This window comes from Astyanax mexicanus, chromosome 9 (genome assembly GCF_023375975.1).
Source record: "Astyanax mexicanus isolate ESR-SI-001 chromosome 9, AstMex3_surface, whole genome shotgun sequence".
Taxonomy (NCBI): domain Eukaryota; kingdom Metazoa; phylum Chordata; class Actinopteri; order Characiformes; family Acestrorhamphidae; genus Astyanax; species Astyanax mexicanus.
In genome coordinates this window covers 8720502-8737053 of record NC_064416.1, presented here as the reverse complement: position 1 = coordinate 8737053, position 16552 = coordinate 8720502, and the positions used below count along the sequence as shown (strand labels likewise).

Here is a 16552-nt window from a genome sequence, read left to right as displayed (position 1 = left end):
AGGTTTTGCTTTTTGAGTCTTGGTTCCTCTCAGTGATTCTTTCTCTAACTCTAATGGAGGTTCTGCTTTTGAGTCTTGGTTCCTATCAGTGTTTTTTTTTTCTCAAAATCGTATAAAGGTTTTGCTTTCTTTCAGAGTCTGGTTTCTTTCAGTAGCTTTTTTTCTTAAACTTTTATACAGGTTCTGCTTTTTGAGTTTGGGTTCCTCACAGTGGTTCACCTTATATTTATCCAATTTCAACTTATATGGAGGTTCTGGTTTGAGTGTTGGTTCTTAGTGGTTCTTTTTCAAACCCTTGTGTTGTGATTCTGTCTCTGAAAGTGGTTATTTCAGTAATTGAGTCGTGGTTCTCATGGAGTTTTCCTGACATTGTTCCTCAGCGATGCTCGTTATCCTGGATCTACAGTTCCAAACTGAACCTGCAATGGGACAGTGTTTGTTGGCAGAAAGAACCACAGAGTAAAGTGTGTGTGTGTACTGTGCACTGTGAGGGTGGCTGGATGACCTGTGACGTGCTGTGTTGTGTAATGGATTGTTATGTGGTGTGAATCACAGCCTCTTCAGCCGTCAGTCTGACTTTGAGTGGCTCCTTCACTCTTAGATCCTCCTACAGTTCTGGACTGCAGGATGGGATATTCAGGTATCAGTATTTCAGTAGATTGTCACCAAACTATGACTTAAAGTTTATAATTTATTACAGTTTTAAGTGAAAAGTGAAATATTGGCTAATGTACAACATTGGCCATTTCAGTACCACACAGTCAGAACATAAAACATTCATCTGAATGTCTATTAAATTCAATTTAACTCTTAGTTGAATGAAAATTATTCTAAATAGAACCTAACCTTATATCCAACATTAACTATAATCCTAATGGAGCTAAACTGGTCTAATGGAATAATGGCCACGAGTCATACTGATGTGTTTTGAAGGTTTATTTCTCCTTTTCTCTCTCCCTCTCTCTGGTCCTTCGTCAGACACCGTGAAAACTACAGAAAACAAAGCATCCTTTCAGCACATGCTAGCTTGCACAACAATTCTGTGTACAACTCGAAACAAAAGATTAATAACAAAAAGGCATATTAAACACATTAATAAACAACATTAAACAGATATACATTTACCGTGTATACCTTTAGACCTTGTGTTAGCTATTGTGGTTGTTCTCCCTCTGCTGCTTAGTCTTCTCTCTCTGCCGCCAAGTTAGTTCTGACCCACAATTCTCTAGTTACCCGCCTAACTAACTCGCATCACGTGACTCATTACGCTTCACAGTAAGATTGTAAGATTAGAGTTTGGGTTAGAGTTGGGTGAAAGGTTACATTCGATAGAAAATGATTTACCTTCACCTTGGAGTTCAGTTGCATTTAATAGATCTGCAGTTAAGTGTTATAAATGACCATCCAAATTAAGTTATTCCCTCTTTTATTAAAGGTCTTATTCCATCGTTTTTTAAATCATTTTAAAATGTCTAGTTGTGGTCTCTAGTATGAATAAATGCCATGTTAGCCCTGCTTTATTTCACTGAATTAGAGGTCTCTGAAGAAAGATATTTCTTACTCATGAATATTCCTCTTATTCATGAATATTCATACGTGTAAATATATCATCCCTGATTGGCCAACAGCACTGCAGCAGAGAACACCTACCTAACTGGCCGCGGCGCTGGTCTCTCCACGGCAGAGCTGTAACCAGAGCTGTTAGCTCCACCTTAGCTATAGCTCCTAATGCTGTAGCCCGGGTTCAGCTCTGTCTGTCGGCAGTTCTAAGCCGAGGTTGGCGAGGTCATGAACTCACTGGTTGACATTGACACCCTAACCTCTTTCTGATCAGCCTCGTTTTCCGAGTATACATTTTCTTTTACTAGATACTGCAGACAATGGATTCTGAGAAACAGTTTCATGTGCAGCATCATATACAACTCAGAGAGACCTATAGTATTTTACAAAGAACTAGAAAAAGTAGATTATAGTGGAAGAAGACCTTTAACCATTTGGGTTGCCTGTTACCTGTGTGTTTACACTGTAGTCTATGCATACCCAATGCATAACCCCGTGCCCTATGCTGTAGCCTACACCGTGGCCTGATGCACACCTCAGCAATGCAGACCTCAGCAACTTGTGTTACTGTCTTTACAGTTAAACTGCACAGTGGCACAGACACATGAACACAAGTATAAACGCTTAAATCGACATAGGCAATTTACATAGACAAATCAATGCAGTAGTAATTCAACCTTTAGTCTCTTAAAGATCTACATCTGGGTTTTGTGATGGACCTCAGGTGAGCGATGACGCCTGGTCTTAGCATGCAGTGGCACATATCCATATTATCCTAAAATGCTTAGAGACATTTAGACATTTAGAATTAACCCTAAAGTCAGGTCAGGGTTGTTTCTATGTGTAACATGAACAGTCTAGGACACACCTATTCAAACCTAAAAAAAAAAACAGCTCTATAAAGTCTCTGTAAAGAACTTTCACCATCATTCTCCAGCCTTCCAGCTCCAAAGATATTTTTCTCCACAATTTTATAGAAATATCATTAAAACTTTTGTGCTTTTGCTTTGAACCAAAAAAAGAGCTGTTCTGGTGCTGTGTGATGCTCATTTGTTTAGTCTGCAACCATGACAGTTGAGCTCTGATGTTCAATATGGCTCAGAGGAGATTGATCAGAATTATTTTAATGCTTTAATGCTTAAATCTTATTTTTAAACATTACCCAGAATTATAGTCTGTCAGTTTCGGACACATTAATATATGTGTTTTTATTTTAAAACTTGTTGTGTGGTGTTTTTCAGGCACAAACAATGTACTCTGTGTGAAAGGACCTTTAGGCTTTAGGTTTCATGACAGTCCTGTCTACTGAATTACCCCCCTAATCGCGCTCCCTCCATCCTCTGACCGGCGGGTCTGTGCTTCCCCTCGTCTCCTTCTCATCTTCCTCTCTCTCCTGCTCTCTCTTTAAAAACCTGGCGTCATCACTGCTGACGCCGATGAACGACGACGTAGCCAGTCTCGCTCTCTGTTTTGCTCTCTCTCTCTCTCTCTTTCTCTCTGTGTGTTTCTCTCTCACCATATGCGTCCCTCGCCCCCTCCTCCCTCCCTTTGCTCCCCTCACGCATCATTTCTCTGTCTCGCTCTGTGCTTTTCACGCCTCTCTCTCTCTCTCATCGTGTTTGGAAGCTGAAGCAGGAGGAGATGCGAGGCACCACAGATCGACCTCAGACTGATCGCCCATAGTGAGGAATAGAGGGATAAAGAAATAGAGCCAGAATAAAGAAGAGAGAGGAAAGAAGCGGAGGGATACGGTATTAATTGTAAGGAGCGTCAAGCATTAGTGCACTGTGCGTGGTGGTGAGGAGCAGGATCGGATTGTTTGGAGGAGGAGGAGGAGGATGAGGAGGAGGGGAGAGAAGACCTCAAAAGCCCCTCAGCATCCACCCCTCTCTCCCCCACTCTCCGCCGCCGGAGTGCTGCTGTTCTCTGAGCAGGCCTCGCTCTCAGATCCGTTCTCAGAGCTGCTGTGTTTGCTGTGTTTGATGATGGAGCGTTTCTCTCTGCCGTGCTTTACTCCTGCTGCTGAGCTCTGAGCGTCTGAAGCTCATTACGACTCCTCTGTTGCTCGTTCCGTCTCTTTCTCTGCTGTTGTTTGGGTTCGGACTGATTTGGGTCAGGGTGGAGAATGCGGGCTTCTCTCTAAGTGAGTGAATCTTCCTCCTCCCGCTGATCACTGCCGGTAATTTAATTTGGGTGCAAATGTGTCTGTGTTTCTGTTTAGGAACTGACTAAACCTCACTTTATTATAACATTTAGAAAATACTTTCTATAGCCCTGGAAAAAAATAATTCTGAACAATCTCCTCCGAGCTATGTTGAACATCAGAGCTCAGCTGTCATGGATGCAGACTAAACAAATGAGCATCAGACAGCAACAGAACAGCTCTTTTTGTTCAGAGCAAAAACACAAAGTTTATATAATATACAGCTCTGGAATAAATTAAGAGACCTTTAAGTTTCTTTGATTTTACCAAATTGAAAACCTCTTTAATATAATTAAGAGAAAGATGGATGACCACAAGCCATTAAACTAAGTTATCCAAAAGCAGTGTGTAAGACTGGTGGAGGAGAACATGCCAAGATGCATAAAAACTGTAATTAAAAAACAGGGTTATTCCACCAAATATTGATTGAACTATTAAAACTTTATAAATATGAACTTTTTCCTTTGCATCATTTGAGGTCTGAAAGCTCTGCATCTTTTTTGTTATTTCAGCCATTTCTTGTTTTCTGCAAATAAATGCTCTAAATTACTAATTTTATTTGGAATTTGGGAAACAGTTGTTTGTACTTTATAGAATAAAACAACAATGTTCATTTTACTCAAACATTTAATTATAAATAGCAAAATCAAAGAAACTGATCTGGTCTGATAATAATAATGTAATAATAAAAGTTTGGGATTATCTGTTTTTAGCTGTAGCTGTAATTCTAGTAACATTCCATGCTAAGATTAGCTCAGGCTGGTGTCTAAAATGAAAATAAAATATCTGGCCAATTATTTCCTGTTGTATCTAAATCATACTAAACTGTAGGGTCAGAATAACGGTGTGTACAAAACTGTGACATTTGCGTATAGTTGCACCAATAATGCATATACATATAAAACATATGGGACACATAAGCCTTTCTGTGTGTGTTTACATCTGCTGCTTTATGGCTCTGATGATTAATAAGCTTTGGTTACATAGCACCTTTTATTCAGTTCTGCAGCTCAGCTGCTCAGATACAACACTGTGTTTAATGCTCTATATAAATATATTTTAAATTATCATTGTATTATTGTTTGTGTTCCTATACATGTGTTTGATTTAGAGGTTTATATACACACTACAGAAATAGTTGCACTTAAAATCAGCTAAAAGGGATGACACTTGGTGGGTAGTCGTGCCAGACTGTCATGAGTGTGGGGTGTCATTTTGTACTATTCCAAAATATCTTTGGTCTTGAATAATGTACACTCCTCATTATGAGCCCAAGCCCAATTTAAACCCAACATTTTATCTCTACAAGCCTTGATGTTCATGTGTCCACGGTAAGACAGACGGTCTACAAATGGAGAAAATTCAGCACTGTTGCTGCTCTCCCTAGGCGTGGTAAAGTCCTGTAAAGATGACTGCAAGAGCACAGCGCAGAATGATCAATGAGGTGAGGAAGAATCCTAGAGTGTCAGCTGACAACTTACAGAAATATCTGGCACATGCTAACATTTTTGTTGATAAATCTACAATAAGGAAAACATTAAACAAGAAAAGAGTGGATGGGAGGACACCTTGGAGGAAGCCACTGCTGTCCCAACAAAAACATTTCTGCACATTTGCAAAAGAGCACCTGGATGTTCCACAGCAGTACTGGCTAAATATACTGTGGACAGATGAAACCAAAATTGAGTTGTTCAACATTATGTGTGGAGAAAAAAGGCACAGCACACAATCATCAAAACCTCATCCCAACTGTGAAACATGGTGGATGGGGGCATCGTTGTTTGGGGTTGCTGTGCTGCCTCAGGGCCTGGATGGATTGCCATCATCAACGGAAAAATGAATTCCCACGTTAAACACACCTGAGGCTCAACAGAGGATGAATGATGCAACAGGACAATGACCCAAAACATAGAAGTAAATCAACAATCGAATAGATTCAACCGAAGAAAATGCCATGCTATCCCATGACCACAAGAGAGCGATTCACACCAGATATCCCAAGAATATTGCTGAACTGAAACTGAAGTTTTATGAAAAGGAATGATCCAAATTTCCTCCTGACTGTTGTGCAGGTCTGATCTGCAACTACAGGAAACGGTTGGTTAAAAACGTTTGGTTTTTGCTGCCAAAGGAAGATCAACCAGTTATTAAATCCAAAGGATCACATACTTTCCCCCCTCAATGTGAATGTTAACATGTTGTATTCCATAAAACCATTCAAACATATATATTTTTGTGTGCTCTTAGTTTAAGCAGACTGTGTTTGTCTATTGTTGTGAATTAGATGAAGATCAGAACACCTTTAATAACCAATTTATGCAGAAATCCAAGTAATCCCAAAGGGTTCACATACTTTTTCTTTCAACTGTATGCTTTAACAGACACTACATACTTTTGTGATGTGTGTATATATGGCAGTAAGCACAGTGTGTAATGTGTGATTGTGTGTGTTTCAGATTGGAGACTGGGTGGCAGAGAAGATGCTAATGGCTCGCGATGCGTCCCGAGACGAGACACAGAAGCTACATAAAAAATGGCTGAAACATCAGGCCTTCATGGCAGAACTCGCACAGAACAAGGAGTGGCTGGACAAGATTGAGAAGGTAAAAAATAAAAACTGTTCATTTTTTTGGCTGAGCACATGCATCTTATCTCTGGGTGGTTATCAATTGTTTAGCAAACTATTGTTGTTTATAATAAGGGCCATTGAATTGAAGCACAAGGAAGTGTTTCCAATAAAATGGCTAATGAGTAGAAATACTCTATAAGGTGGCATTTTCTAATGAAGCAATCAGTTACCTACAGTTTAATGTGATAATGGTGTGTCAGTGGAATTTTAAAGCTGGTATGTTGCAGTGTGTGGCTCTGAGAGTTAAGTTAAAAAGCAGTGTTAAGCATTTGTGTTACCTCCAGACAGGGCGCAAGTCAGCTGAGCTCAGCTGTGTTATTCTCATGTCTCCAATATCACATTAATCCCTGAGTCAGAGGAAAGAGCAGCACAGTCAGAGATTAAACTGAGACACTGACAGCTTTTCATGAATCTGGAGGTGGGATTAACTTTCTGCTTCAGCTGCTTTCCTCCTGATTTTTTTTATATTTTGTAACTGTTGAGCTGTGTGTAGTATTATCATCTCTCCTATGTAGGATTTGGCCAATTCCTGTATTGTTTTGATCCTTCCAGTTATACAACACTAACCATACAGTACTTATGTAAAGTGCATGTGAATGAGATGAAAAATAGCAAGAATATTTGAAAACATATTACATGAGTTCTCATTTATAACTATTAATCAAAAGTAGGATTCTCTCTTGAAACAGTTTAATTAAGTTTATAGTTTGTTACACTGTTAATTTGAATTGCATGTAAACAGTGTTACAGGTCAGTGATGTAAAAGTGTGGAGTGTTTTACATGTCATTGGTGTAATTGTGTGTATTGTGTTATGCGGCAGTAGTGTAACATTTTGCTACATATTGGTGGTGTTACTGTGTGGAGTGTACTAATGGTCAGTAGTGTAACAATGTGGAGTGTGCTAATGGGCAGTAGTGTAACAGTGCAGAGTGTGTTATAGGTCAGTGGTGTGATTTTGTTATGCAGCAGTGGTGTAACATGCAGAATGTTACAGGTGTAACATTGTGAAGTGGTATAACAGTGTGTAGTACATTACTGGTCAGTAGTGTAACAGTATGGAGTGTGTTACAGGCTAGTGGTGTAACAGTGTGGATTGTGTTATGTGGCAGTGGTGTAACATTATGCCAAGTGTTGCTGGTCAGTAGTGTAACAGTGCGGAATGCTTTACAGGTCAGTGGTGTAACATTCTGGATTGTATTATGGGTCAGTGGTGTAATTGTGTGGATTGCTTTACAGGTCAGTGGTGTAACAGTGTGGAGTGTTTTACGGGTCAGTGGTGTAACAGTGCGGAGTGTGTTACATGTCAGTAGTGTAACAGTGCGGAGTGTGTTACAGGTCAGTAGTGTAACAGTGTGGAGTGTTTTATGGGTCAGTGGTGTAAGAGTGTGGAGTGTATTACGGGTCAGTGGTGTAACAGTGTGGAGTGTGTTACGGGTCAGTGTTGTAACAGTGCGGAGTGTGTTACGGGTCAGTGGTGTAACAGTGTGGAGTGTGTTACGGGTCAGTGGTGTAACAGTGTGGAGTGTGTTATGGGTCAGTGGTGTAATTGTGTGGATTCTGGTATGTGGCAGTGGTGTAACACTATGCAGAGTGTGAATGGTCAGTGGTGTAACAGTGCGGAGTGTGTTACACATTAGTGGTTTAACACTGTGAAGTGTGTTATGCATCAGTGTTTCAGGTCAGTGGTGTAACCGTGTGGTGTATGACAGATCAGTAGTGTAACAGTGTGTAGAAGTGTTACTTACTATCTCTCAGGTGGGGAGAGAGTGTGTTAGTGTTGCCACCAGCTAATTAAACGAGAATTTCTCTCTCTCTCTCTCTCTCTCTCTCTCTCTCTCTCTCTCTCTCTCTCTCTCTGTATGACCCAATATTTTAGGTCTGATAGTCGATCTTATTTCTGTGTCTTCCTAACCCCGAACTCTGTTCCATTAATAGCTCTAATGCTGATCTGCGTGTGTTTCTGAGTGTGTCCTCGATCTTACTGGTGCTCTACTTTAGGCTCCATTTGTCCTGATTTGCTCTTTTTTTACTTCGTAAACTCACAAGGGAAAAGAAAACTAATCTGGACATATTTTTTTACAGAAATACAGCCACGTGATAGATTATTTCTTCATATACTACATATAAAATATTAGATGTTTCTGGAGTTTATAAACAAGCTGGTTGGAGAGCACGTGTTTCTGTGTTCTACATAAGAGGGTTGTGTAAGTGTGTGTAGAAAAAAAGTAGTAAATAATTAAATAATATTTCTCCTTTAGAGTTACTGTGTGATAGGTGGAGCTTAACTGGTGTAGACTAAATGTGATATTGTGACATCAGAAATATTTTTGCAGGTTACATTTTTTTATTGCCAGTTACTGATGGGTATGGATGAGTAAAGCCTTAGATAAGATAAACTAGATTTGGGCAGTGATGGTGATAGGATGATAATTTCATTATTGAATTATTATATAATATAAATTACCTCTGTACATTGATGTCTTCCGTTGTATCTTTTTAGCTAGAAGAGCCTGTTAACATGAATTAGGCAGTATGGTAACTACACTGTGTTCCAAATTATTATGCAAAAAGTGTTTAGGAGTGATAAAGTAAGATTTTTTTTGTTTGTCAGTTAAACTCATTGATGGTGATGTGTGTCAGGGCTCTTTATATCACTGAAAGCAATTGCAGACACCTGTGCTAATAAGTTTGGCAGGCGTGTCCAATTAAAAGCAAGACTACTTAAGAAGGCTGTCCCACATTATTAAGCAGCCTACATTTTAAGCCAAAATGGAAAAGAAAAAGGATGTGTCGGCTGCTGAGAAGCAACAAATTGTGGAGTGTTTTTGTCAAGGCATGACTACAATCAACATTGCCAAGACACTTCATCATGATCATCGCACAATCCAGAAGTATGTAGCTGACTCAGAGCACACACGTGTACGTGCTGATAAGGAAAAATTGAGGACTCTTTCCAACAGGCAATTACAACAGGTTAAAAGAGCAGCTGCAAAAATGCCTTGTCATAGCAGCAGACAGGTTTTTGAAGCTGCTGGTGCCTCCAACATCCCCCGAACAACAAGATGCAGGGTCCTTCAGAGGTTTGCAGCTGTGCATAAGCCATCCTGTCGACCTCCTCTATCCACTGCACACAAGCAGAAACAGCTCCAGTGGGCCAAACAATACATGAAGACTGACTTCAAAACTGTTTTGTTCACCGTTGAGTGCCGTGCAACAATCGATGATCCTGATGGATGGAGTGGTGGATGGCTGGTTGATGGACACCCCATGCAAACAAAGCTACGGAGGAGGTGGAGTAATGTTTTGGGCTGGAATCATGGGGAGAGAGATTGTCGGGCCCTTTAGGATCCCTGAAGGGGTAAAGATGACCTCCATAATGTTTGTGGAGTTTCTCAAACAGAACTTCCTGCCATGGTTCAAGAAGAAGAACCGTGCATTCCACAGCAAGATCATTTTCATGCATGATAATGCACCGTCTCATGCTGCAAAGAACACATCTGCATCTCTGGCTGCTATAGGCATAACAAGGGACAAACTTATGGTGTGGCCCCCATGCTCCCCTGACCACAACCCCATTGAGAACCTCTGGAGCATCATCAAAAGGAGTGTCTAGGATGGCGTGAGGCAGTTCACATGTAAGCAACAGCTCTGGGAGGGTATTCTGTCCTCATGCAAGACAATTGAAGCAGATACCATCCAAAACCTGACAAATTCAATGAACTAGAGAGTTCAGAAGATCCTTTCGAACAAGGGGTCCTATGTGCAAATGTAACATCACCTAGAATAAAGTTTTGACTGGAAAACTGTTTGATTTCAGTTTGTAATAACTTGCTAATGCTTATAATTTCACAAATGACCATTTTTTTGTTCTTCATAAAAATGAAAAGGTTGAAAACTCTGCTGTGCATAATAATTTGGAACATGCATTTTGAGTGCATTTTGAGTGTATTATTTTTTTTTTATTATACTGTTATCATTGGCAGTTTGTTCAAAAATCTTTCAATTGTACTATAATAGTTGATGACTGGAAAATTACAATAACTGCAATTCATATAGGTAATTTTGGAAAATCTGAGAAAATATTATTTGCATAATAATTTGGAACACAGTGTATATAAATATGACGTTGTTTGCTCTTTAAAGGGGTATTATTGTATTAGTTTGCTATTATATTATTATTATATTACTGACATAAAATAACATTTTTATTACGTGATATGTAAATAAACATGTAATATATTTATTACATGTTTATTACGATTATTTCTGGCACAATGAGGAAGAGGTTTACATATTGATGGATAAGGATGGAGATATTCGTTGATGAAAATTGATGGAACATTTATGGATAGTATGATTTAGGTGTTAAAGGAGAACTTTGGTGTAAAATAGACTTCTGGTGTAGTAAAACATGATAAAAAGTACTTACCTTTGATGAATAGCACACCTCCACAGTTTTCCGAGATCCAGAAATTTTAACAATTTTTAAATTTTCACACCCCGTGCAAGAATCCGGAGAGCCCTGACATTTAAAACGAGGCATTAATAACTTAAAAAGTGCAAAAAAAGCTTATTAAAAACCACTGTGTACATCCCGTAACGCTAGCTTCAGCTCTGTGCGCCGTCATCATTGTACTGATATCGACAGACACTGGCTGCTATGCCAGGAGGAAGGCTTTGTGGAGTCTATGTATAAATATGTCTCCATCAGAACACTGTGGGAGTACGAAGGTGTGCTATCCATGTTTTACTACACCTAAAGTCAGCGGAGTTCTCTTTTAATAGGTATGGATGGGTGTAGATATGGTTGGGGATACACATTGATATAATGGATGAGGTAGCCATCGGCTACCGGAGCCCTGAGGCGCTTTCTCCCCACATCACTCCAAAGGGTGATTTCACTCAGCAAAAGGCGTCTGTGAGCTGATGTATCAGAACCGAATCGCTGCGCTTTCATCGAGTGCGCTGTGATGCTACTGGGCTGTGTTTTTTATTTGGCTGTGTAAATTGGTAGAAAATGGGATAAAAATGAAAAAAGAAAATTATAAAAAAGAAAAGAAAATCATGGTCTAGATGACCTAAAATAAGCCAAAAGCTTCTATTCTTTGTAGGGGCCTATGAAGGTCCAGTAGAAGAGTGGCTGGTGGATTATGTTTTGCTTAGCCAAGCTGTGGCACTGCTTAGACACACATTTTGGCTGTAAGAAGCTTTGTCAGGCTTTTTTACATATTGTAAAGTCAAACACAGCAAGAACATGTATCTTTCAGCTAAAAAGGGTATATTATTGAGAAAATAAGTAACTTTTTTATAATATTTTACCCTTCTGTATCCCTCCAGTATCTAAAGCTTAAATAGGCTATAATTTGTGGAGGATATAATGATTTCTAACACTGTGAGATCTAGTGTGTGTGTTTCCAGTGTACAGTGTGTATGGTAGAGGCTTGTGTGAGTGTGAAGAAGCTGATGACCATATGATGCGTGCAGATGACGGAAGATGTGTGTACAGTATGTTTTTGCTGGCAGACAGTTGGGGGGGCTAGTGGGAAAGTGTGTGTGTGTGTGTATGTGTTGGGGGGAGTGAGTTACTACGCTCTCTCTCTCTCTCCATGTGTGAAGGTCATTTCTCGCTCCGGTCAGGAAGCTGAACGGAAGTGATGAGGCATCAGAGGAGGTGTGAGAGGAAGCAGCGTCAGGAAAAAAAAAAAAAACACTTCAATTTGAATTCTCGAAAAAATTGCAAATCAGGGGCTTAGAGCTGCAAACTATCGGGAGATAGAAATTCACAGTTCCCTTTCAGTCGATTCACTCGGTACAACACATAATGTATGGGATATCACACCCTTGCGTGTCTGGCTGAAGACACCTTTAATCACGCCTAAAAGGCAGATGATGCATAGTGACGAGGGCAGGAGGGCCCGCCCCCTGCATATAACCCCACGTCACCAGCATCACTCCTCAGTTCTTATGCTCTTCACTTCGCTGAGAACACCTTACACCTTTTCTGCTAGTCTAGTTAGCTCAATTCAGCAATCCTTCGGATAACTTAACTGTTCCATTGGGCAAGCACGACAACAACCTCATATTGGTGAGTCGTCTTCCCGCGGAGCGTTATTTAAAGGATTTTGCTGCTTTTAAATCTGCTTTGCAAGTCTCGGGGCTAGCCTGTTTAGCCTCGCTAACAGCTGCCTAAAATGAGCTCGCAAGCCAACCTAACCTCTCAGCCTGGCAAGAAAGCCTCCCGTCCTTGTCCTCAGGGATGTGGTTTTGCCATTACCGAGAAGGACCAACATGATGCATGTCCAGTCTGCCTGGGAATCGTCCATGCTAGGAGGGCCTTGGTCCAACCTGATGCATGTGCGCTCTGTCGCCAGCTCAGGCGGTCGACCCCGGTTACGCGCAGTTTCTCGAGCTGGAAGGGTCAGGGGAGGCGGGGCTGCTAAACCCCCCTCCGATGGAGCCTTCGCTGGCAGCGTACCTGGCTCCGTCTCATAATCAGGGAGTCGCGGGACCAGCTGTGCTTCCCTCCAAGCACTGCCGGTTCTCCTTCTCCCAGCTGGACAAGGTTTATCGCGCGCAGGCAGGCACGGCCAGAGCGATGAGTTCAGTCACTCTCCTCCAGACTTACCAGGCGATGTGTCTAGCCGAACTCGGAGACCAGCTACCCGCGGACAGCCCGCTAACAGCTCTGCTAAATGAGGTTAGAATTGCCTCAGATTACATCCTGCGTATGTCTCGCTGTGCGGCTCTTTCGCTGGGCAGAGGAATGGCGTCTACTGCCGTGGCACAGTGCCACTTGTGGCTAACGCTGTCTGACATGCCAGACAGAGACCGGGCGACTTATTTGGACGAGCCGGTCTCCTCGGCAGGTCTGTTTGGCCAGTCACTCGAAGCCATTCAAGCCAAGTTCGAGCTGAGGAAAAAGCAGACGGAGGCTTTGCGATCTATTCTGCCAAGACGGGAGAAGCAGAAGCCGCAGTTGACTGCCCGCAAGCCCGCAGCGCCGCTTCCTCCGATGAAGAGGCCCGCTGCTACGGTTACTGCGGGGGATCCCCCGCCCAAGCAGCAGCAGCCCAAACACACTCCACGCCACTCAGCCTGGAGCAAAGGTCCTCCTCCCGGGCACCAGAAAGACTCCGCGTTGAGGAAGAGGAAGCCTGACTCATCCTAGCTCGCAGAGAAGGGGGGGAGAGGTCTCTGCTGGTCGGAGACACCACAGTTTCTCCCCTAAAGCCACCAAAGAGGCGCAGTTTTTCCCCTCTTCCGGGGCCCAGTTCAAAAAGGGCACGTTTTGCCCCAACATTGTTTATAAAGCACCTGTTCTCTGTAAACGTGTGTTCAAGCATTCCCACAGCCCAGTCACTGTACTCAGGGATGGGGGGAGGGTGCCCTAATAATAAAGTTGCATTCTGTAACTCAGGGCGAAATAAAAATGTCCAGCCCACAAAAAATGTGTTGCACTCCCAATTTCAGCCACAGGAGGGCTCCGCCCCTCCACGAGTAGCATATCATCACAGCCAGTGGGTAGAGCGGACTGTTGCCATGGGTTACCGCTTGCAGTTTCGAAAGCGCCCCCCCCTGCTTTTCCAGCGTGGTGTACACGCAAGTGTCACTCAACGCTGCGGCGGTGCTCAGAGAGGAAATAGAAACTCTTCTTTGCAAGCAGGCGATCCGTGTAGTTCCTCAGGCCGATGCACAAAGAGGCTGGTACAGCCGTTATTTTGTGGTGCCGAAGAGGGGCGGGGGGTTACGTCCAATTATGGATTTAAGAACATTAAACAAGCATTTAAGATTTTTCAAATTCAAAATGCTAACACTTCGCCAGTTCCTTCGCGCGGTCAGCCCGGGGGATTGGTTCACGTCTATAGATCTCACGGATGCATATTTTCACATTGCAGTCCATCCAGATCACAGATGTTATCTCAGATTCGCCTTCGAGGGCGTGGCTTACGAGTGGCTCGTTCTCCCGTTCGGGCTTTCTCTGGCCCCGCGCACTTTTACGAAGTGTGCGGAAGCAGCTCTCGCTCCTCTGCGGATGCGAGGAGTGCGAGTGCTTTCATATCTAGACGACCTGGCTCTAATTGGACGGTCGAGGGACGAAGCTTTAGCGCACACAGGGGCTGTGTTATCCCATATTCAGCGGCTGGGCTTCTCGGTCAATTTAAAAAAGAGATCTCTAATTCCCAGCCAGGAGCTGTCTTTTCTGGGGTTGGAAATATGCTCTCTCACCAGCCGAGCGCGTCTGTCAGAGCGCAGAATATGTGCGTTCCGCGACTGCCTCGCGCAGTTTCAGCTGGCGCGCAGTCTACGTTTTCGACAATTTCTCCAGCTGTTAGGTCAAATGGCGTCAATGATAGCGGTAGTTCCGCTGGGTTTACTTCTAATGCATGCGTTTCAGCACTGGCTATTATCACACCGCCTGAATGCCTCACACCATCTCCAGAAAAAGATAGTTGTGACCCAGGGTTGTATGAAAGCACTATCTCCTTGGAGAGAGCCCCGCCTGCTCTGCCAGGGCTCGCCTATAGGCAGAGTTCTGTTTCGCGTGGTGGTGTCAACAGATGCGTCCCTGACAGGCTGGGGTGCGGTGTGCAACGGAGCAGCTGTGAAGAGGGCGTGGTCTTCAGCGCAGCGCTCCCTTCACATAAACTGTCTGGAGTTGCTCGCAGTCCATTTGTCCCTAAAGCGCTTCCTCTCAGAATTGAGGGGGAAGCATGTTTTAGTCAGAACAGACAACACCACCGTGGTGTCTTACATAAACAGGCAGGGGGGCACGCGGTCACTCCCGCTTCTGAATCTGTCCCACTCCCTTCTAATGTGGAGCAGTTTTCACCTACTTTCACTCAGGGCGACACATGTGCCAGGCCGACTGAACTTGGGGGCGGATCTCCTCTCCAGGGGAGGTCCTCCAGCTCGAGAATGGAGACTCAGTCCCCTGGTGGTGGAACAGATCTGGGATCGGTTTGGCAGGGCCAACGTAGATCTCTTCGCATCCAGAGAAAACACGCATTGTCCTCTGTTTTTCTCTCTAGCAGACCAGGGTGCTCCCCTGGGAGTGGATGCACTGGCACACCTCTGGCCCAACACACTGCTTTATGCATTCCCCCCGGTGGAGCTGATCATGCCTGCGCTGGAGAGGGTGCGCCAGGGAACCTCTCTCTGATACTTGTAGCTCCCTGCTGGCCATCAAAACCATGGTATGCAGAAATAATCAGTCTCCTTGCAGGAGATCCATGGGCTCTCCCACTTCACTCGAATGTCCTGTCTCAGGAAGAAGGGGAAATTGTTCACCCCCGGCCAGAGCTGTGGTGTCTCCATGCCTACCCGCTGAAAAGTCTGCCTTGATGGCCAGCGGTTTGCCCTCTAATGTTGTGGCTACCATTCAGTGTGCAAGGGCCTCCTCTACAAGAGGTTTGTATGCTTATAAATGGCGTGCATTTGAGCACTGGTGTCAGGGAAGAAATTTGATTCCCTTCCAGTGTTCCATTGTGGATGTTTTGACGTTCCTTCAGGAGTTACTGGAGCGTGGGCTCTCATTCTCGACAATAAAAGTATATTTGGCGGCTATATCAGCCTGTCATGTTGGTTTTGGGGGATTGTCGCCTGGGGCACACCCCCTAGCTATACGTTTCTTAAAGGGAGTGCGACGTCTAAAGCCTGTATCTAGGCCAGCCGTTCCTCCCTGGGACCTCACTATTGTGCTCGAAGCCCTGTCTGGGCCTCCATCTGAGCCCCTAAATTCTGTAGACATGAAATATGTTTCGTATAAGACGGCTCTGCTGCTTGCTTTAGCCTCTGCTAAGCGTGTGGGTGATCTTCATGCTCTGTCAGTGCACCCCTCATGTACCCAGTTTGCACCAGGGGACATCAAGGTTACATTACGCCCTAATGCAGCGTATGTGCCAAAGGTGCTGCCTATGTCTTATAGTTCACTAGCCTTTGAGCTTAATTATTTTTCTCATCCTCCATTTGCTTCTGAGGAGCAGCAAAAAATGCACACGCTCTGCCCTGTGCGTGCACTGCGTACATACATTGATCGTACTCAGGCTTTCCGTGGGTGTGACCAGCTTTTTGTCTGTTTTGCCAACCCAGTTCGTGGCAGGGCTCTGTCTAAGCAGCATCTCTCTCACTGGGTTGTGGAAGCTATTGCATTAGCTTATAA

At 43.4% G+C, this 16552-nt stretch overlaps 1 protein-coding gene across 6 annotated transcripts in view; it reads left to right on the top strand.

Moving 5' to 3' along the window:
• Positions 1-16552, top strand: part of LOC103034155 (spectrin beta chain, non-erythrocytic 4) — a 107185-nt gene that overhangs the window by 58803 nt on the left and 31830 nt on the right. For 4 of the 6 annotated variants that reach the window (XM_022679447.2, XM_022679444.2, XM_022679443.2 and 1 more), the window contains exon 20: positions 6220-6366. In XM_022679447.2, coding sequence (XP_022535168.2) covers positions 6220-6366 — 147 coding nt within the window. Of the gene's footprint in view, positions 1-2741; positions 3740-6219; positions 6367-16552 lie in introns of those variants that run through there. The other 2 variants (XM_022679445.2, XM_022679446.2) reach the window with 2 other exon arrangements.